The sequence below is a fragment of the Gopherus flavomarginatus genome, chromosome 4, assembly GCF_025201925.1.
Source record: "Gopherus flavomarginatus isolate rGopFla2 chromosome 4, rGopFla2.mat.asm, whole genome shotgun sequence".
Classification (NCBI taxonomy): Eukaryota; Metazoa; Chordata; order Testudines; family Testudinidae; genus Gopherus; species Gopherus flavomarginatus.
The window spans coordinates 5,735,722-5,757,958 of record NC_066620.1 but is presented as its reverse complement, the minus strand read 5'-3'; the positions used below and the strand labels follow the sequence as shown (position 1 = coordinate 5,757,958).

The following is a 22,237-nucleotide window of genomic DNA, read 5'->3' as shown; positions in this document are numbered from 1 at the left end:
GTTATCTTTACTTAAAAGCATTATGGGAAGGTTCCAGAGGTCAGTTACAGCGTAGTAAGATTAACCACTGTTTACACTGGCACCCCTGCGCTGCAATAGCAGCGCTGTTCTCTTCATTCCTCTCATCGAGGTGGAGTACATGCAGCACTGTAGCCAGGGAGATACAGCGCTGTATGTGCCTTGCCAGTGCGGACTGGGAGTAAGTTACAGCGCTGTAAAGCCACCACCAGCACTGTAACTCTCAAGTGTAGCCAAGCCCTCTCTCTCTCTGTGTCATGAACACAATTCCAGTTGCTGCTGAAAGCCCACTCAAACTTGCATTCCCTTTCCAGCCTGCGCCAGCATCTTTAAGGTTTTAGTATATCCTTTGATCCTAAGTTTGGCTTCGGAAGAGTAAACTTTGCCAACCCAGTGGGCACCAAGCCAGGGGTTATTTCCTATTTCCCTACAGTTTCCCAAAGAAACCTTGCTATTCCTTGTAGTTTCCCCTATTACCGTATCCTTTTATTTAACTTGCATTCAGACAGGATACTATCACACTGATATACCGAGGTCCACAAGATATTAAAAAATACATTTAACTCCCTCATTCTCTACAAAGAAAGATGACTATCTCCAAGTTTTTATTCAGGTATTCAGCATTTCTTTCATTGGGGCATAATCACCAACATGCTTCAAGTTCATCCCAACACTGCAACGGGATATAAGTGTCTGTAAAAGTCAGCTGAATCAGGCTGTGAAAGAGTGTCCAGGCCTCTGTCCATAATTCATAGTTCATGACAAAAGAACAAAAAACCTGTCTAAGGGCTTTTAACAAGGGTCCTGACCAAAACAAGATACAACCAGGTCTGTGAAAGTGGCATCTGAGCTAGGTCATTAAGCTTTTATCGTTCAATATTAAACCTCTCCTCAGTGGGCTACTTCCTGCAAGATGAGCCATGAATCTGGTACCCTACTGTGTGTGAGACTGAGGTGGAGAAAACTGGTTTGGAAAGTGGAGATACCTGCCCTAGATCAAGGATCTTGGTACCGACAGTGAGCAGAGCCGTGGTGAGACAAGGACCGAAGGTTAGATACAGAGGACTGCTTTCACAAGCTGTAACTAGGCTGAAAATGCCTTACCTAGTTTATGAGAATTAGGAATCTAGATATGTTAAGCAAGCTATTTCTCTTGCTGCAATTCTGTTTCTCTCTGTTTTTAATACACTTTGTTTTTGTTACGACTATTGTTGTATGGGTAGTTTCATGCAGTCTGCCCTCAAAGAGAAGAAAACCCTCCAAGAAAAAGTGTTGAAGGGTAAAGAGGCTCTGGAACCTACAAACTCCCCTCTCAGTCTCAGGCAAGGAGTATGAACACAGGTATTCGATCCCAGTGAGGTACATTGTCATTATGCTGCAGTGGGTAAACACATGGTTAGAAGCTGAAGGGCCAAGCAGAAGAAAGCTGAAGGGGGTGGGCATTACTCTAGCGCTTGCTGGTTATACAACAACAAAAAAGCCCCCAGAAGATCCAATCAAAAGGGACAAAAAAAATCCCATTTACTGCATAAACTTTGGATTTTAGATTAAATATGTTTAATATTCCTAATGTTGAGGTTTTCATTAATATAAGAATAGTGACAGTGATTTCAAGTTGTCAGGTTTCCAGATTGTTGGGGACTATATTTAATTTTCTTGTGGATGCTGAGAATACTAAAGAAGTGGGAGAGACAAACAACAGAAAACTTTACTAATTTTAATTGATCTTGTAACGATTAACTTTTTGTATTTAACTTATTTTAATTATCCTGGATAGTTACCTTGCAAAATTAGTGATCTGCTTTCTCCCTACACTATTATTATATTTTGAATAAAAATACACACTCAGTATTGCTTCTACAATGCTTGCTGCTACTATAGCAGCTGTTACTGTAATGTGTTTCCTCTTTTCTCTGACCTGATTAAACCCATTGTATAGTTGTAGCAAGCTATAATGAGTGATGAATAATGTGATCGGTAAAAGCCATATGTAAATAACAAAAAAATTTTAAAAAGCAGGAAGAATTCCTTTTTAACGTCAGTTTGAAAATAACATGACAGTAAAATAGAAGAGTGTATAAGGCACAAACATATCCAAGATGAGAAACATTTTGTTCTACCTAAAATGACAAATCTCTCTCACATCTATTTTTATCTTTCTGCTCTTCACAAAATGTACCCACTCAGCAAGAAGTGTGTGCAGAGCAATTGGTTTTAATGCCTCTAACCTTTTTGTTAAACTAAAAATGCAGGTACAAGGGAAGTAAAAAGAAAACATGCTGTAGTGATGAAAATGTGTTGCAGTATGAAACACAGAAAGAACTGTATTTCAAAGTGGCATAGAAAGTCTAGCACAGGGGTCGGCAACCTTTCAGAGGTGCTGTGCTGAGTCTTCATTTATTCACTCTGATTTAAGGTTTTGTGTGCCAATAACACATTGTAATGTTTTTAGAAGGTCTCTTTCTATAAGTCTATAATATATAACTCAACTATTGTTCTATATAAAAGTAAATAAGGTTTTCAAAAGGTTTAAAAAGCTTCATTTAAAATTTAATTAAAATGCAGAGTCCCCCGGATGGGTGGCCAGGATCCAGGCAGTGTAAGTGCCACTGAAAATCGGCTTGCGTGCCACCTTCGGCACGCATGCCATAGGTTGCCTATCCCTGGTCTAGTATTATTTTGCACATCCTTATACTGCATCTGTGTTTCTGAATCCTGTGTAAAAAATATTTCTGTGAAATGATTTATGTAAAGTTTTTAGAACAATATTGAACTCTGGAAGTTATTCTTAATCTAATGCTTGAATTAATGATATTGACCAAAATACATAAATAGATGTTTTCCCCTAGTTAATACATCCTTGTAGCAGTTGATTTTTTTTTAAATGGTTGAATCAAATGTTGTGACATACATAGAACTAAAATTTACTATAAAATATTGTGAGAGAGATGACTCTCTCTCTCTCTCATCTACAAAATGTTTATTTGGTCATTTTAGGTATTACAATCACAGGAGTTATTCCTTGCAACAATCCCCAAGAATTGCTGCATGTTTATAGTTCTTTACTAGAATTTTATATCATTCAGCTTGCCGGCATCTATGGATGACATGTTTTGGTTTTCAATAAATCAGATAAGGTCCAAGTTCTGCTCTCAAATGTTCCTAGTGAGACTCTCCTTAAAACCAATATTTACAAAGTTAAAGTCATTTTTAGTAAAAAGTGAAGAGTCACTGCTGTTTGGAGAGTTTTCATATTATTCCATTAACATCAGATCACTGATGATGCTGTACTTGTTTAGCTTCCGACAAACATGGTACACAGTGGACTAGCCACACAGTTCTCAAAAGGATTTGATTTGGAGTTAATTTTATTCAGTCAGTTTTAATTCTGTATACATAGCCACAAGAAAAAGTGATTGTCCAATGCCATCATATCTTTGACTTTCTCACACAGAAAAGGCACATGGGAGAAGTGACTTTTTTTTCCTTTATTCATCCTAGTAGTTGAACCACAATACTCTATTATTACACAAGGAATTACCGGTAAGTTCCATTGACTGGATTACCAATTGTGCCTTTTTACAATGATCTTGTGAGGTTGCGAGATCCTAAGAATTCCATATCATATATCTGCAGTCTATTAATGACTTTGGGAAGTTTTCATGATGCTCTGACAAGCAGCAAAAATAGAGCTGTCTTGAATCTAGCCTCAAACTGTTGTGCATCAGAACCCAGTTTTTATTATTACAAACTCTGATCTGAGGATTTGAATTCAATCTAACTGCAGAATTTTTATGCAAATTAAATTTGAATCAATAGATAAGGTCATCTCTCTGTCATACATCACTAAACAACTAAAATTAATATAGAAAGCATACTCACAATTAACATTTTTTATATACTTTACCACAATACTATTATCCACCTAGACTCCAAATGAGAATTTCAATTAGACTTCTTAACTGGGACAAAAATGTACTCTCTTGCCATTCTAGCTTAGATGTGTTAGGAGTTCCCAGTCCTCTCTCTTTTCAAAACAGTATATCAACTTCCTTATGTGGTTAACTAGTTGATGGTTTTCCCTTCAAAAAGAGGGCTCTTGAGGTAAACATTTATCATTTGGAGTCATATTGAAGATGTCTTTGTTTTCTTTTGACACATTTGCAGCCATAATTTATCAAGGCTGCTATCTTATCTACAAAGAAATTCCAGCTTTGACACATTTTAGTAAGCATCAAGAGGTGCGTGAAATTTTCTAGTTCCTCACTGGTATTCTCCTAATATAGTGAATACACCTAACATAAGTGAACTCCAGACTATGAATGCGTTGAACCACATGGCTTTCCCTGTAAAATACCTGTAGAATTATTCAGTGTTACCTGTGTAAGCATGTTTTTCAACTAAGAAATGCCACTTAGCAGGTTATTAAACCCTCAGATTGTTAATGTTGAAATCCTAGCAATCTTCAAGTTATTTTCTTTGGAGTTACTTACCCTCAACAACAGTTAGCAGATTTCCCAAATCTGGGGTGGAACGGGAGTGTGCTGGCTCAGAATTCTTGACATTTCCCAATGGCAAAAATGGATCATAGTCATTAGATGAGAGATCTGCAAGGCTCAGTATGTAATGGCTTTGCTGCGTATATGTGTTTGAGCCGTAAACACAACAATGCAACACCTGTAAGAAGAAAAGAGATGAAACTGGTATTAGAAATAAATTGTACAAAAAAACATATCAAGTCAAGTGACATACCGTGATGAGATACTATGCTATTACATTCTGACACATTGTAGCATATGTCTAAGGCCTTGTCTACACTGCCACTTACAGTGCTGAAACATTCTTCACTCACGGAGATGGTTTTATTACAGCACTAGGAAAGCTCTCTCCCAGCACTGGAGCTGCAACTACACAGCCATGAGCTTTAATGTCAGCTGTGTAGACATACCCTAAATCTTGCTGCTTCTTCCTACATCATTTTGCTAAAATGAAACCCTAGTCCAGGCCCTCGTTTTGTATCTTGACTAGCTCAACAACCTCCATTTACAACATTCTGCCTTCTGGCCTTGACAAATTAAATTTCTCCCTGCTTGCATCAATTCAAATAATTGCTGCAAAGATTATTTTCGCAGCTCATTGCTTTGACTAAGTCACTCTTCTCTTTGCATCTCTCCACTGGCTTTTGCTTCTCCGTTACTATCCTACTTGTCATCCCTTTTGAGGTCCTTCATGGCTTATCCTTATCCTACCTATCACCTTTCAAACTATCAAGAGGTTAACTCCTGCCTCCACTATGACAATGCCACCAGCCTTATTGTCCACTTGCTAAATTTTCAGATAAGCATCTTTGTGTTTCTGTCCCATGCTGCCCTTCATAAACATTTGCATTACCTCTCCATAAAACTCTCCTTTGCTAGGGTGACGAGATGTCCTGATTTGATAGGGACAGTCTCAATTTGTGTGTCTTTTTCTTATATACGCTCCTATTACCCTACACTCCGTCCTGATTTTTCACACTTGCTGTCTGGTCACCCTATCCTTTGCTGTGATGTCTACTAAAAACTTGACAACACATATACATCTGGTGTGCTGAGAATGCTGCCCATTATGCTGCCCAGTATTGTCTCTTTGTTTCCTGGTGCTCTCCCAATCTGTCTCTTGAATCCACCTGTTCTCTCTTGTCTTATACTTAGATTATAAGTTCTGTGGGGCATGGACCATCATTTTTGGGTGTTCATACACCACGTAGCACAATGGGACCCTGGTCCAAGACTGGGGCTCCTCTGGGCTAGTACAATGCAAATTATTATTAATAATAATAAATATGATATATTATTGATATAGTAATAATGTCTATTGTTAAATTCTCACCAATTCTTTAAGAATGAAAGAAAAAAAGATAATTTGATAAGAAAAAGCATTATCAGCAAACTACTACATTAGCCATGAAAACAAAACTATTAATCATCACAGATCTTGATTTTAAATAAAAGCAGCATCAAGATGCTATTTTTATATTTGGAAAATGCATTTATGCATATTTTAAAGCAAGACTGACTTCATGCTTGTTAAGCACAATTTCACAATTAGGACACGATCAATTGTGGTATATTGTTATAAATTGGAATGTCATTCCTTAGGCATATGCACACATATTCAAAAGTGTATTACATCAGTTATAAACTAGATTATTTTGATTACTTGAAAGATGTACTGAAACTTCATAAAACATGTTTAACTTACTTATGGAAAATTTTGCTAATTAGATATAGTTGTATTATATTTCTTGTCTTCATTTGATTATGATGGGCATTTGCATTAAGTGAATAAGTTCTACAAGTGTCTTAGGACAAGCAGTCATGGAGACTGCTCTTTATTTTGAATGGATTCTTGTCCACTGGGAAATGGCCACAAAGCTGAAACTGGTTTTACACAACTGTAGACTTCTATCTCCTCAGTATCAGAGGGGTAGCGGTGTTAGTCTGCATCTGTAAAAAGTGACAAAGACAGGACTCTTTGTCGCTATCTCCTCAGTGCTGGCCTTGAGTATTTATAGTGTGTTATTCTACAGAGCTCCTCTAAGGGGACCTCATTCAACAGTTACAGCTCTGACAGCAGGAGGTGCATATAGTTTTCATCCAGATCCAGCTGTCCTGATAAACACATGTGCAAGAAAGTAATAACATTGCCATGGATCTCCTAAGATCCTCAAGACAGGAACTCCCTTCTTTGTGACGTTTACTAGTCATGCCATTAGAAAACAATAACTCTTCACTTAACATTGCAGTCATGTTCCTGAAAAATGTGACTTTAAGCGAAACTATGTTAAGCAAACCCAATTTCCCCATAAGAATTAATGTAAATTGTGGGTGTTAGGTTCCTGGGAATTTTTTTCTGCCAGACAAAAGACATTATATACATTGTAAACAATTTTAAACAAGCAATTTAATACAGCTATAAGTTTTAAACAATTTTAAAGAAAAAAATTTAATACTACAATCATCACTGCTGAGCCTGAAACTTGGTTGAGGTGGTGGAGTCAGCGAGTGGAAGAGGATGGATTGTCCGGCTGCTCCTCTTGCTGTTCTTGCAAGCACAGGCACAGACTTTGCCGAGGGCAGGGGACTCAACCCTCGGCCCATCCACTCCACCCCTTCCTGCAAACCTCACCCTTAACCTGTCTCTTCTCCTCCCTCCTCCTCCCCCTTTACTCCACATGCCACATCCTTGCCCTTCCCTCTCGCTCCCCTGCCTCCTGTCCACGGCGATCAGCTGGTTTGTGGCATTCAGAAGGCTAGGGGGAGGAGAGAGGATGCGGCGCAGCCTCCTCCGACTCCAGCCTGCGGCAATCAGCTGGTTTGCAGCATTCAGGAGGCAGGGGACGGAGGGGGAAGGCTGTGCGCTGCATCCTCGCTCCTCCTCCCAGCATCCTGAACACCACAAGACAGCTGATGGCTGCAGGCAGGAGATGGGGGGAGCAGAGGGAAGGTGCTGATCTGCGGGGTCTGCAGCGGGTGGGAGGCGCTAGTGGGGGGTGCGTAGAGGAGCTAATAGGGGCCTGCCAGTAGTGGACAAAGCAGAAGGCCAAACGATATTATAGGGGAGCATTGCACAACTTTAAATGAGCATGTTCTGTAACGGAGCAGAGACATAACATAGAAACAACGTTAAGCGAGAGGACGTTAAGTGGGGAGTTACTGTAGGTGTGTCCCCTGGTAGGACTCCTAAGCTCCTTGGGAGCCAGGACTCTGCTTCTGTAGTGTTTTAAGACCTGTTGGACAAGGCACCTTCTTTTTTCTCTCAAAACTGCCAACATTTAAAATTTTACACTCCAGAGTTTGTGTGTGTGTAACATTTCAGATCTTGGCATCAAATGACTTTTTTTTTAAATTGGTATTGATAATGTAATTGAAAGAGTCATGACAAGCAATGCTCAGAATATGCTGTCCTTTTAATTATTTTAACTAACCTATACATGCTATTTTGTTTAGTTATTTATCCACCCAATGATTGAAGCATTTAAATAATCATTTGTACATCTACATGATCCCCCAAACACTATAAACCAGCCCTGATATTTCAAAAAGGAGCCATTTTAACTCCTCTAAGCTCCAAAGCTACTGAGCAGACTTACTTGTAACTTTCCAGAAAATCAGATCAACCTCGTAAATGTTAGGGGTGAAATTTTAATTTGTTTTCATAACTAACCCATGGATTTAAACAACAGTAACTGAAAAACTTCAATGTAATTCAAATGATGGAATCATCAGTTATACCTCCATAATGCTTCTGTGCCTCAGTGATCTTTACACCTTTAAAAACTTTGTTAAAAAACAATTCATACTGAAATAATTCTTCATACTCACCCTATATATGTAATCCAGTAAGGGAGCTTCAGAGGAATGTTGATCTTCCAGAACAGTAGACACTGGTTCTAGTAAGGTTTTCATTGGTAGTGTCATGCACCAATCCAACAAGCAAAGTAATAAAGAAACTATAAACTAAACAGAAACATGCAAAAGAATATATAAGCAATACTCATCATATTCATAAAAATGTTTAAATATTAGCTTAATATTTTAAAATAAGATTTAGGACTAAACAATTTCATTTAATATGTGCAAAAACAATGACGGAGTTTGTGTTTTATGCTACATACCTTTTTATCTGTTTCTACAGAGGAGTATTCAGCACTTGGCAAAAGAAATGCAATGGTGGCCACAAGAATCTGCACAAAAACCAAACCCACAGGCAAACAAAATTACAAAAAGACATTTTGTATCTTTAATAAACAGAAGGCCTGAACCATTGACCTTCAATAGGCTTTGGATGAAGACTATAAAGAGCGGTTAGCAGCCATTTTTATATATAGCATCTGAATCAAACAGAGTTCCACATTGTTAGCAGATTCTAGAAATAAATTAGAGCAAGTTGAAAAAAAATCACACTGGCACCAGCAAACTATAGCAAAGAACTCTCCTAATAATGATTGCAGAAGGAAGCAAAGAAAGTTAGAGTTCTAAGATTGTAACTTTATGGTAAGCAACAATTCTTTCAACTGTGAAAAATAGCATCAGTTGGACATTCTCTTAACTTCGAAGCTTTTTCAATTCCATGAACAATCAACACAGAACATCAGATGTGTTATTTTCAATTCCCATACATGAGTATTTGAAGAGATAAGACATACTTCAGTAATTTTCCTGGATAGAGAGGATTCATACTTCTGAAGCTTTTCCCAATAAGAAACTAGCAGTTGAAGAACATCACAGGCTATCTGAGCTACCAGTTTATTAGAAAACTGTAAGAGAAAAAATAAAATTAAACAAAGAAGTATCATGCCAGAAAAAGACTGTTCACATATAATAAACAGTAATGTCAGAGTTTCTACTATTTTAAATGGTACTACAGCCACAAAAACTACATTAAAGGAAAATGAAGGTTACCTGCAACTGGAATTCTTCGAGATGCTTTTGGATTTTGTGCTGCCTCGTGGTGCTTAACAAGAGAACCTTTTTCAAGCAGTGTCTATTAAAGTGCTCATGTGTCCCCTCCTAGCGCACTCCCTAGTGCCACCGAATGTTCTGAAGGTGAAACTATATAAGGGGGAGTGCCCTCTACCAACTCAGTTCCTTTCACCAACCCAGAGGAACAGAACGAAAACAACTCAGAAAAAAAGGAGACGTGTGAACATGCAGAGCCCTCTTGAAGAACTCCAGTTACAAGTAATCAATCTTCATTTCTTTTTTAGAATGGCTCTGCCTATTGCCACTTATGGGTAGTTTGATAAGCAGTACTGAAAATAACCTGGAAGAGAGAACAGAGTCCTAAATAAATTGAGAACACACTGATGTGCTAAGTTCTCTCCTGAAAAGTCAAGGATCCTGAACTATAGAATGACTCAGATGTTGCCCTACCCCAACCACAGTTTGACACATCTCAAGTTACCTTCACTGAAAGTGAAGGGGGATTGAACTGGACACCCCTGAACATGTTTTTTCATAGATTCACAGACTCTAGGACTGGAAGGGACCTCGATAGGTCATCGAGTCCAGTCCCCTGCCCTCATGGCAGGACCAAATATTGTCTAGACCATTCCTAATAGACATTTATCTAACCTACTCTTAAATATCTCCAGAGATGGAGATTCCACAACTTCCCTAGGCAATCTATTCCAGTGTTTAACTACCCTGACAGTTAGAAACTTTTTCCTAATGTCCAACCTAAATCTCCCTTGCTGCAGTTTAAGCCCATTGCTTCTTGTTCTATCACTGGAGGCTAAGGTGAACAAGTTTTCTCCCTCCTCCTGATGACACCCTTTTACATACCTGAAAACTGCTATCATGTCCCCTCTCAGTCTTCTCTTTTCCAAACTAAACAAACCCAATTTCTTCAGCCTTCCTTCATAGGTCATGTTCTCAAGACCTTTAATCATTCTTGTTGCTCTTCTCTGGACCCTCTCCAGTTTCTCCACATCTTTCTTGAAATGCGGTGCCCAGAACTGGACACAATACTCCAGCTGAGGCCTGACCAGCGCAGAGTAAAGCGGAAGAATGACTTCTCGTGTCGTTTACAACACACCTGTTAATGCATCCCAGAATCACGTTTGCTTTTTTTGCAACAGTATCACACTGTTGACTCATATTAAGCTTGTGATCTACTATGACCCCTAGATCTCCTTCTGCCATACTCCTTCCTAGACAGTCTCTTCCCATTCTGTATGTGTGAAACTGATTGTTCCTTCCTAGGTGGAGCACTTTGCATTTATCTTTATTGAACTTCATCCTGTTTACCTCAGACCATTTCTCCAGTTTGTCCAGATCATTTTGAATTTTGACCCTGTCCTCCAAAGCAGTTGCAATCCCTCCCAGTTTGGTATCGTCCGCAAACTTAATAAGCGTACTTTCTATGCCAACATCTAAATCGTTGATGAAGATATTGAACAGAACCGGTCCCAAAACAGACCCCTGCGGAACCCCACTTGTTATACCTTTCCAGCAGGATTGGGAGCCATTAACAACTACTCTCTGAGTACGGTTATCCAGCCAGCTATGCACCCACCTTATAGTAGCCCCATCTAAATTGTACTTTCCTAGTTTATCTATAAGAATATCATGCGAGACCGTATCAAATGCCTTACTAAAGTCTAGGTATATCACATCCACCGCTTCTCCCTTATCCACAAGGCTCGTTATCCTATCAAAGAATGCTATCAGATTAGTTTGACACGATTTGTTCTTTACAAATCCATGCTGGCTATTCCCTATCACCTTACCACCTTCCAAGTGTTTGCAGATGATTTCTTTAATTACCTGCTCCATTATCTTCCCTGGCACAGAAGTTAAACTAACTGGTCTGTAGTTTCCTGGGTTGTTTTTATTTCCCTTTTTATAGATGGGCACTATATTTGCCCCCTTCCAGTCTTCTGGAATCTCCCCTGTCTCCCATGATTTCCCAAAGATAATAGCTAGAGGCTCAGATACCTCTTCTATTAACTCCTTGAGTATTCTAGGATGCATTTCATCAGGCCCTGGTGACTTGCAGGCATCTAACTTTTCTAAGTGATTTTTTACTTGCTCTTTCCTTATTTTCTCTTCTAAACCTACCCTCTTCCCGTAAGCATTCACTATACTAGACATTCCTTCAGACTTCTCAGTGAAGACCGAAACAAAGAAGTCATTAAGCATCTCTGCCATTTCCAAGTCTCCTGTTACTGTTTCCCCCTCCTCACTGAGCAGTGGGCCTACCCTGTCCTTGGTCTTCCTCTTGCTTCTAATGTATTGATAAAAAGTCTTCTTGTTTCCCTTTATTCCCATAGCTAGTTTGAGCTCATTTTGTGCCTTTGCCTTTCTAATCTTGCCTCTGCATTCCTGTGTTATTTGCCTATATTCATCCTTTGTAATCTGACCTAGTTTCCATTTTTTATATGACGCCTTTTTATTTTGTAGGTCACGCAAGATCTCGTGGTTAAGCCAAGGTGGCCTTTTGCCACATTTTCTATCTTTCCTAACCATCGGAATAGCTTGCTTTTGGGCCCTTAATAAGTGTTCCTTTGAAAAACTGCCAACTCTCCTCAGTTGTTTTTCCCTTCAGTCTTGATTCCCATGGGACCTTACCTATCAGCTCTCTGAGCTTACCAAAATCTGCCTTCCTGAAATCCATTATCTCTATTCTGCTGTACTCCTTTCTACCCTTCCTTAGAATTGCAAACTCTATGATTTCATGATCACTTTCACCCAAGCTTCCTTCTACTTTCAAATTCTCAACAAGTTCCTCCCTATTTGTTAAAATCAAGTCTAGAACAGCTTCCCCCCTAGTAGCTTTTTCAACTTTCTGAAATAAAAAGTTGTCTGCAATGCAGTCCAGGAACTTATTGGAGAGTCTGTGCCCCGCAGTGTTATTTTCCCAACATATATCTGGATAGTTGAAGTCCCCCATCACCACCAAATCTTGGGCTTTGGATGATTTTGTTAGTTGTTTGAAAAAAGCCTCATCCACCTCTTCCACCTGATTAGGTGGCCTGTCGTGCTGGGAGTCTACTACATCACCCGGGTTTTTAACCCCTTTTAGCCTAACCCAGAGACTCTCAACACTTCCATCTCCTATGTCCATCTCCACCTCAGTCCAAGTGTGTACATTTTTAATATATAAGGCAACACCTCCTCCCTTTTTCCCCTGTCTATCCTTCCTGAGCAAACTATACCCATCCACACCAACATTCCAGTCGTGTGTATTATCCCACCAAGTTTCAGTAATGCCAACAATGTCATAGTTGTATTTATTTATTAGCACTTCCAGTTCTTCCTGCTTATTACCCATACTTCTTGCATTTGTATATAGGCATCTAAGATACTGGTTTGATCTTGCCTCCCAGGTTTGCCCTGACCCTCCTTCCTCACTGCCATTATAGCCCGTGCTCCCTCCTGTTTCCAACCCATCTCCCAGGAGTTCTCTGACTATCACATCAATAATTCTAGAATGTTTAGAGGTATGCTGACTAACATCTGGAGATTGTTCAGATTTGGTCTGTAAACCTGAGACAGTCAAAGTTGCATTGGCCTCACTGTGAGTTCTGCAAACGGAGTCACATATGTTGTAGCTGCCATAAGACCCACCAAGAAGGTTATTTTCTTATTTTGACATATTTGGATGTATATAACATATTGAGCTATTTTTGAAAATCTGTCCTCTGGTAAAAAGGCTTTCCCTGCTACCAAGTCCTATATGGAGCCTATGAATAAAATCAGCAAAGAGTCCTGTGGCACCTTATAGACTAACAGACGTATTGGAGCATGAGCTTTTGTGGGTGAATACCCATTTCGTCAGATGCATGCAGTGGAAATTATATTAAATTAAATTTCCAGTACATGCATCTGACGAAGTGGGTATTCACCTACGAAAGCTTATGCTCCAAAACGTCTGTTAGTCTATAAGGTGTCACAGGACTCTTTGCTGCTTTTACAGATCCAGACTAACACAGCTACCCCTCTGATACTATGAATAAAATGTTCTGAGTTGGAGTTTTGCCATTCAGGAGAAATCTCAGTTCTGAAAAAAAGCAACAGGGCTTAATAAACCATCACAAACAGTCTTTAAACAGACAATCATCAGAATAGAGTAAACAAAAATACCTCGCTTTCTCAGTGGAGCCTCCATGACAGAGAAGCACTTTGTAAGAACTCTTGGTGATGTAGAGAGGTCAAACAACAGCCCTTTATACTGGAAATGGTGTCCCACCACCACAAAATGAAGGTACTTCCTATGACTGTGTCAATGAAAATGTGTCCTTTAAATCAAGAGTCAAAAACCCAATCCATAATTGAAAGCAAAGGGATTCTGGAGGCCAGAGTTAACATATGAAACCAAAACTTCAGAACATACTTGTTTAGGTTTCTTAAATCTAAAATGTAATGAACCCTCCCCCCCATCATTTTTCAGCACCAGAAAGTATCTTGAATAAAACCTCAGATCTTGTAGGTGCTCTCATACCTCATTAACAGCCCCCATGAGAAGAAATTTCTGTATGTCTGAAAAGTAGACTAGCCTTGTGAGAAGGTTCTCTAAAAAGAGACGGGCAAGGGAAATTGAAAAGGGTCGTTTCCTGAAGTGAATGGCATAGTCCCTCTCTATTTGTCAGATGTAATATGCCTGCATCTGATGATAAAATCGGCTAGCATGTCTCCAAACACAGGTGGGGAAGGGTCGTCGTCATTGATTCTAGACTCTCAATCTTCATATCAAATTTGAGGCCCAGTGTGAGACGAAGATGACAGAAAGGTAGCAGATTGCTTACAGTTAGGCCTCGATTTAGAAGACCTTTTCTCAGGCTGACTCTGTAAACACGTAGACTGCTGGTGCTGTTGTAGATGTCTTTGATTTGATAAGAAATAAGCTGAAGATAACTGTGGATAATACAGTCTCTGATAATGGAAATAAAAAATAGAAAGTCTCCTAGTAGAAGTAATAAAGCACAAAGATCTTGTCTTCTTCAGCTTCTGGCAACTCATCTGTCTTTTCACAGGACAGACCATTTCCTCTGAAGAGGAGATCCTCCACTTTAATTGCAGTATGACAAGTCAGAGAAGAGGAATGAAGCCAAACATGTCTCTTCTAAGTAACTGCAAAAGTCAGTGATCCAGCAGAAGAGTCTGAAGCATCAAATGAAGTCTTGAGAGAGTGCTTTGCTACATTTTGACTCTCCATTAGGATTGCATTTCCCAATCTCTTTTGTCATTTGGAAAATCCTGCACAAACAGTGCTTTCTTTTCCCACAGGTGGAACTGTTAGCGAGCTATAACAGCTTGGTAATTTGCCACCTTATTACCAAGAGAGGAACAAGAGAACATTGTTCTCCCTAGGGAATCAATCTTCTTTCCTTCTCTGGCTATATGGGTCCAAACCTCAATCTATTACTGGCAGCAGTCACCACCAGTGCAGTAGGTACAAAGTGTGAATGCAAATATGCAAACCTCACTGCTGATATAATTTGTCTGTTTTCTTGGAATAAGTTGGCAAGAGGCAGGAGAGGACCAAGCAGCCTTAGCAGGCTGAAGCAAACTGTCAAGGATTGGTAACGACATCCTATTCTTGGAGGTAGCCCCAAAAATGTAAACACCAGGTAGGATGTCTCCTGCACAGGCACTACAGTTAAATGCAAAGTTTACACCGTGTGATTCACTAAATCATGAAATTTCAGCATGTCCTCAGAAGGGGAAGAGGCAAAAGCCATTCCTGCATGCTCACATGGTGACAAATCAGGATCATAGTCAGTGCCAGCATGCTCCAATTTTAAAAAAGGAGCAATCTCCTCATTATCTTCTTTAGACAAGAGTGTCAGGGACTACTGTTTGAGGTGCAGATGGATATAGTGGAATCAGATGCAAGGATTTCTCCCCCACCAAATCCTTTGCAGATGAAACATCACCTCTCCATCCATAAGGAGGACAACTGAAAAGCTCCTGTGGTGGCTGCCAATAAGGTCATGGAGGCCAGAAATGCCAGTCTTCCTGGCAACTGGATATGGGAACATACCTACAAGAGGACCACCAAAAAGAGGAACAAATCAGGAGGAAACAGGTCTCTATTATTCCTCTATTCTCCTCTAGATACAGATCCAGTCTGGATCCACTGTGGAATGCACCAGAGACAACAGACCCAGAGGGCAGAAACAAATGGAGAGAAAGTTCTTTGTAGAGAGAAAGCTGTTAGGAGGAGGATGTTTAGACATATCAGGAGATAGACTGACAAACTCCTCTATTATTCTCCATTTCTCAGGTGAAGAAGATGCAGATCTCAGAACAGTCAAAACCTGTCTCTTTTTCAAGACCCTCTGTTTCTCACTCAGATCCAAGAAATGCTCGAAAGCTATACAGTGCACATCAGCTACCAAAGTAGAAGTCTACTTTGGAACCGAAGATGAACCTGGAACTGGAGTAGGGGTTACAGCTAGAGCTAGAGACTTGGACAACACAGGATCCAATGAAATACTCAAATCCACCTTCTTGGATCCAGAAGCTGAGCCCAGAACTTGCTTTGATTTGGGTACTCTGTCAAAATATACCTTGGATCTGAGGACTGCCTGGATCCAGAAGGTTCATCCTCCAGGGCCTCCTTATGGAGAAGCACCTGCAACCAATTCTGCCCCTCCCTGTGAGCTCTGGGTATAAAAGTCCAGCAGATGGAACACCTAGAAAGTGAGTTATGCTCTCCCAAGCACCTGAGGCACCTAATGTGATCATCTGACACCAAGAAGACAGCAGAGTACAAAGCACACCTCTTGAACTATCCCAGCTTCTTTTTCTTCTTTGGTTCTGCCATAACCTGGAACTGGGCTACTAACTGCCAATCTATACTTAACACAAACTACAATACTTAACAACTAACAATTCACAACGGAGACATACATCCCCCACCATCCCTGGATCTGAATGGACCGGAGTGGTTCAGTTGCGTCTAGGCAAGCAGTTGGAAGGAACTAAGGTGGTAGAGGACCTTGTGACCCCTTATACAGCCTCGCCATCAGAATGTTTGGAGACACTGGGGGGGGGGGGGGAGGGGGAAATGGGTAGGAGAGGGCGTGTGAGCTTGCTAATGGACACTGCTTAGAGAAGGTTCTACCATTAGGCACAATTAGGTGGCACAAAACCCATAAGTGGGAATATGCAGAGCCCTTGAAGTAGTAGTTAAAATTGTAAAGTCAAACACTTAAAGTTAGGAGATGCCATAATTAAGATTACCTATGCAACCTTAATGTGGACCACTTTTGTATATGCATTATGATATGATGCAGTCTTTAAATATATGATCCACATACTATTTTTCCACAAGATCCTACTCACTTACTCACTCTGTGAGAATGGTGCATGAGTAGTCTGGTTGGTATGTAGGAGCGATGGAGCATGCTCAGTGCAGATGGACTCTTCAAAGAATTTAGCTGCCAAACTAACAGGTTTCTACTGAACATGTGCAAACAAGATCATTTCAAAGGCTCAGAAAGTAGCCAAATTAGGGTGAATTTTTACAGAAAGGCAAAAGGCACATCCCTGGCACTAGGTCAATGCCAGTAGCCAAATTTCAAGTCTCTTTTCTATAGCATGGAAATGCTAGAGCTGATGAGCTTCTCAATGACACTGTTAATAATTGTTTTTAATATGGGAAAAATATTTTTCTCTAATCTCATTCTCAGAAACGGCTGAACCATTTTAGTTGAAACTTTCAAAAAATAAATAAAATAAATAAATAAAAACGAACCAGCCTGAGGCAGGTACCCAGCATGGAATATTTCAGCCCAAATGGTTAAAATTTGGCAAAGTTATAAGCAACTAAAAACAGGGTCTTATAATGGAAAGTGTCAGGCAATCTTAACCAAAGGCATTGCTACTTTCACCACCTATAATCTCCATTATTTAGTATAGTATAACTAATTATTATGAATAGTTATCATTACTTATGTAGTATAACCATTTCCTGCTTATGACAGGTTAATTTTTTACATGATCTTTTCAAGCTCTGAGTTTTTCACAAGTAGGGCCTCTTAAATCATGCCAATATTTGTGTAAAGCCTTCAAGTTTTTGTTGTTTGACCAATATATCTCTATGCACATAATGAAATTTCAAACACACGTTTATGAAAATTAAAGGCACATGCTAACAAAGATGATCATACTGTGATTATTTAAAAATGATCACTAGTTGAATAAAAATGAGTGAATTATTTGAAGATTAAAAATAGAAGATATTTCTTCCACTTCTTCCTTAGATGGCTGAGCCTTACCTATAAGATTTTGAAAAATTATTAACATTTACTAAACTAAAATATTTACTATTTCAAAAGAACTGCAGTTCATTCTGTTCTCTATAAGCCAAAAGAAAATATAACTTTCCAATAACTGCACCAAAATTTGATACAATGAATAACTGTCACTCCTCTGCATCTACCAAATTACCAATCATTTGATATGACAGAAAAGTGAATTAACACCATCTCTAGGCAAGTGTCTCCTACCTCTCATCAAAATTTATTTTCAAATGAATGCCTTGTCTTAGACAGTATTTATACAGCTGCAGGAACTTATCAGCCCATAACAAAACTCTATTCCTTTGCCACTATGCGTCTTCAATACAGCTGAAGAGGCTGTATCTAGAAAGCAGCTGTACCACACAAAAATAAGAATCTTTTCATGATTCTTTTATTCTCCTGCTAATACGTTAACGTAAAACTGTTTCATACATTCCATCTCAACCTTTATTAAAGACAGCATCAAGCAACCTATGACAGAGTGGTAGGAAACTGTGGCTGATCCAGCACTCTCATCATTGGTACTCCAATTAGATGCCCTAGAGTACAGTACTTTGGAAAGTCGGTGCCTGTGCTAACAATGATATTTTAGATAGTCACTGAGTGAAAAACAAGCCAGGTCTGCGGAGCAGCCGGAGAACGTGGAAGATTCTGAAGAAAATTTCAATCAAGCAAAAAATAAATTCATTGAGCAGTTCCATGGTCAGCAAATTCCTGATAATCCCCATAGCATTTAAAAAACAAACTTGAAGACAGATAATGCTGTAAGCATAAAGAACCAAGTAATCAGGATATACAACTGGGACACATCTTGATCCTAAGTCAGAAAAGTATTTAAGTACATGCTTAACTTTAAACATATGCTTGATGAATATTTCAAGTATCTAGAATGACTTGTTCATACAAATGTTCCCTTTGTTAATCACACAAACACAATTCATACTAATACCTTTAGTGTTACACCTATAACATTTATTGCATCCTTCACTTGAGGATGGTTTGTGCACTGTACTAGTTCTTCACATATCCAAACTCCAAGGCAGCAAACAGCTATACACCTTTTAAAAAGAGAGGGAAACAATTATTTAGTTATAAGCTTAAAAAGAATATCCTCCCTTCCTTAACATTTCTCTCTTTCTGAAAAATATATTTTGGAAGATTTCATGATGATTTCTCAATGACACAGTACAGATCTTTTTTACTGACATATTTTATGGCTAATTACAGAAAGCAACAGAAACAAAGAGAGAGTTTGACATTGACTGAATGTCAGAAAACCTTGGATAAATTTTAAAACCGTGTTCAGGCCGTCTGTACCCTGAGGGTGTGATTTTTTAAAAGTACTCAGAAGTGGCCTAACTCTGCTACCCACTGAAGTAAACAGGACTAACTTTAAAGGAAGCAGAATTAGGGAATGCTGAGCGCTTCTAAAAACCAGCCCTAAGTTTCCCTTTCAGCCAGGGAGAAGAGGAGAGAGGGCCCGTCAAGCCAAATCTCTCTTTTCTACCTCTTGGCACAACCAATGATTTTGGGAGCAGGGAAGAAAGAAAGAAGGCTCCTTAAACATTCAGGGATGATTTTTGCAAGCAATAGAGGTGCTCACGAAACTTCTGATGCATATGGGTGGGTAGGAAAATTCCCTTCCTGCCAAGAAGCCCTTATAGATTTTCTATTATTTTATAAACGACAGATGGTGTAATAAAGGTGCAGTACACACAGAAGCGTTGATAACAGATTAGTCTCTGTTTCCTGTCCCCAGTCACATAACATGAGTCAGTTTTGTTATAAAAGGCTATACTCCTGTCACAAGGCAGGACTCCAATGGCTACTGCATCTTCCCATTAAAAAATAATCAACTGTAAATAAAACAGTATCAGTCAAAAACATCAACCACAAATTAATGAAAGAGTAAAAGAAAAGAAAAACCCAAATCCAAACAAACTAACCGATATTTAGGATGGAGATCAGGCTAGACAACCATAAGCCCCTCCAACAGATGGGAGAACTGTTCTGTTTCTTAACAATCGTTTGTTAACTACTGTCTCTGAACCTTAGTGGCTTTCAGACCATGTGGTCACTTCTTCTCTGTTAATTTAACTTTAGCTGTCTATTCAGTACTCAAAAACATTCTTCTGCAATAGGCCATACAACCATGAGGTGTCTCCCCTTCCTGCAACCTGTGCTTGCTGCTCCTGGTATTTTTCACCATCAGAGACTGAGGCCTGGTCTACAATGGGGGGCGGGAGAGGGGGTGTCACGGAATGTGGGGGAGTCCAGCCCGGTACTCCTCTTCCTGGGACCCACAGTGACTCTCAGGCAGCCAGTAAAACAGAAGGTTTATTGGCCAACAGGAATGCAGGGTACAGCAGAGCTTGCAGGCACAGTCAGGACCCCTCAATCGAGTCCTTCTGGAGTTTCAGGGGTGCTTGGGTCTAGCATAGGATCCCCTGAATTCCCCTCATCCAGCCCCAAACCGAAACTGAACTGCCCCTCCTCCAGCCGGCCGATTCGTTTGTCCAGCTTCCCAGACCAAGGTGCTAACCCCCTCCCCCTTACCTGGCTCAGGTTACAGGCTTAAAGATCCTGTCCCCCACCTAAAGACATCCCCAGCTCTCCCATCCCCCATGCAGACAACCCCTGCTCCATCACAGGAGGGTCAATGTAAGATATGCAACTTCAGCTACGGGAATACCGTAGCTGAAGTCAACGTATCTTATTTCAACTTACTTCCCATCCTCATGGCACGGGATCGACGGCCGTGGCTCCCCTGTCAACTCCACTACTGCCACTCGCTCTGGTGGAGTTCTGGAGTCAATGGGAGCGCGTTCAGGGATTGATATATCGCATCTAGACAAGACGTGATATATCGATCCCCGATAAATCGATCGCCACACACTGATCCGGTGGGTAGTCTGGACATACCCTGAGTTGGCATACTTTACCTCTATCAGCTCACAAGCATGATCAGTAGCATTCTAAATGTCCCAGAGAGACAATGTGCTTGGTTTTGTTTGCATGTCTTCTGTTCCTCCTGTAAGAATGGACTTCACGGGTCACTAAGATGTAACACCTTGGTGAAGGAGGTATTGCTCTTACTTCAGCACGTTGACAGCCACTTTATGTTTGAAACCTTACAGTCACTCTCATTTACAATGGAGATAACTGTTTGGCATTCTTGTTGTAGCCTTCCTCTAGTTCTAGCCTCCTGAAATATAGCTCTTCTGTAACTACCCCAGGATTAACCGTCTTTGGTTCAAGAAGCTTGTTAGATACTGTTAGACTTTTATCCACAACTTTCTAAACTCTCCTAAAGTATTAAGAGTTGTGTTGTGCTATTTTAACATTGCTAAGTACTGAACCTTTGAGTTGGCCTGGAGTTTTGGTTTATTTTTAAAATCAAGTTGGTTGCTATTTTTCCCAACTTTCCTGCCAACCCATCTGACTGTGCAATAGTAACCTTTGGAAGCCCTTAGGAATATATAAGCCATTGTCTACAAAACTGATCCATGAACTTCCTGGCTGGGGAAAGCCATCAAAGAATAAAATGTTCTCACTAATAATGAAAATATTCCTCCAGTAAAGAATCCTCCAATAAAACTCTAGTAATACATTAACCAAATAAACAATTCCTAGATGAGACACATACACTTCTCTTTCACAATATTATATAGTGAACACTGATCTATTTATATCATGTCATATGACTCACTCATTTCAAAAAAATCAACTTCTAAAAGGATGTCTTCATTAATGGAAAACATCTTTTTATTCATCTTAGTGACTAAGCCTCCCCTTCAGATAAGCAACCATGCCAATTTACCTGAAAAAGCATTACTCTGCTCATTCTTGAAAAACCCAACATTGAGTGAGAAAGACCTTTCCATCTCTCACCCCATCTTCAACCTTGCTATCTTAGGAAAAATCATCAAGGATGTAATGTGTTCATGCTTACAAGACTGGGCTTTACTTTTGATTACAAAAATTATTTGTAAAAGAACTGTATATTGCATTAAAATATATTAGGTCAGATCCTGCTGCCACTTTAGTCAAGGCTAAAGCTCTCGTTGAAGTCAGTGGCAAAGAAAAGCACCGACAGGAATTTTTTTTTTAACTTCTTTCTTTGTCTGGTATCACAGTCTTTATTGTTTAAATGTAAAGTTTAGCATTTCTTTTAATTTAGAGTCCTTAAAAGAACCTTCTCCCAAAATAGGTGGCAAGCTCTTGTTTATAGCTATGATCTACTCCGTGTATTTTCTGACCTTTAATTAAATGTTGCATGTAACTAATAGCATGTTAAAAATATGCAGATTTTGAATATCTAAAGATAGAGCTGATGGATTCAAATGCCTCCTTCAAAGCTGTATGCAATATTGCTGTAGCCATGTTGGTCTCTGGATATTAGAGAGACAAAGTGAGTGAGGT

The 22,237-nt window shown here is 39.6% G+C and overlaps 1 protein-coding gene across 3 annotated transcripts in view; it reads right to left on the bottom strand.

The window, feature by feature from the left end:
• Positions 1 to 22,237, bottom strand: part of RALGAPA2 (Ral GTPase activating protein catalytic subunit alpha 2) — a 309,497-nt gene that overhangs the window by 133,264 nt on the left and 153,996 nt on the right. For all 3 annotated transcript variants that reach the window (XM_050951273.1, XM_050951274.1, XM_050951275.1), the window contains 5 exons: positions 18,765 to 18,873; positions 9,209 to 9,319; positions 8,678 to 8,746; positions 8,385 to 8,519; positions 4,512 to 4,695 (listed from right to left, as the gene is read on the bottom strand). In XM_050951273.1, coding sequence (XP_050807230.1) covers positions 4,512 to 4,695; positions 8,385 to 8,519; positions 8,678 to 8,746; positions 9,209 to 9,319; positions 18,765 to 18,873 — 608 coding nt within the window. The remainder of the gene's footprint in view (positions 1 to 4,511; positions 4,696 to 8,384; positions 8,520 to 8,677; positions 8,747 to 9,208; positions 9,320 to 18,764; positions 18,874 to 22,237) is intronic.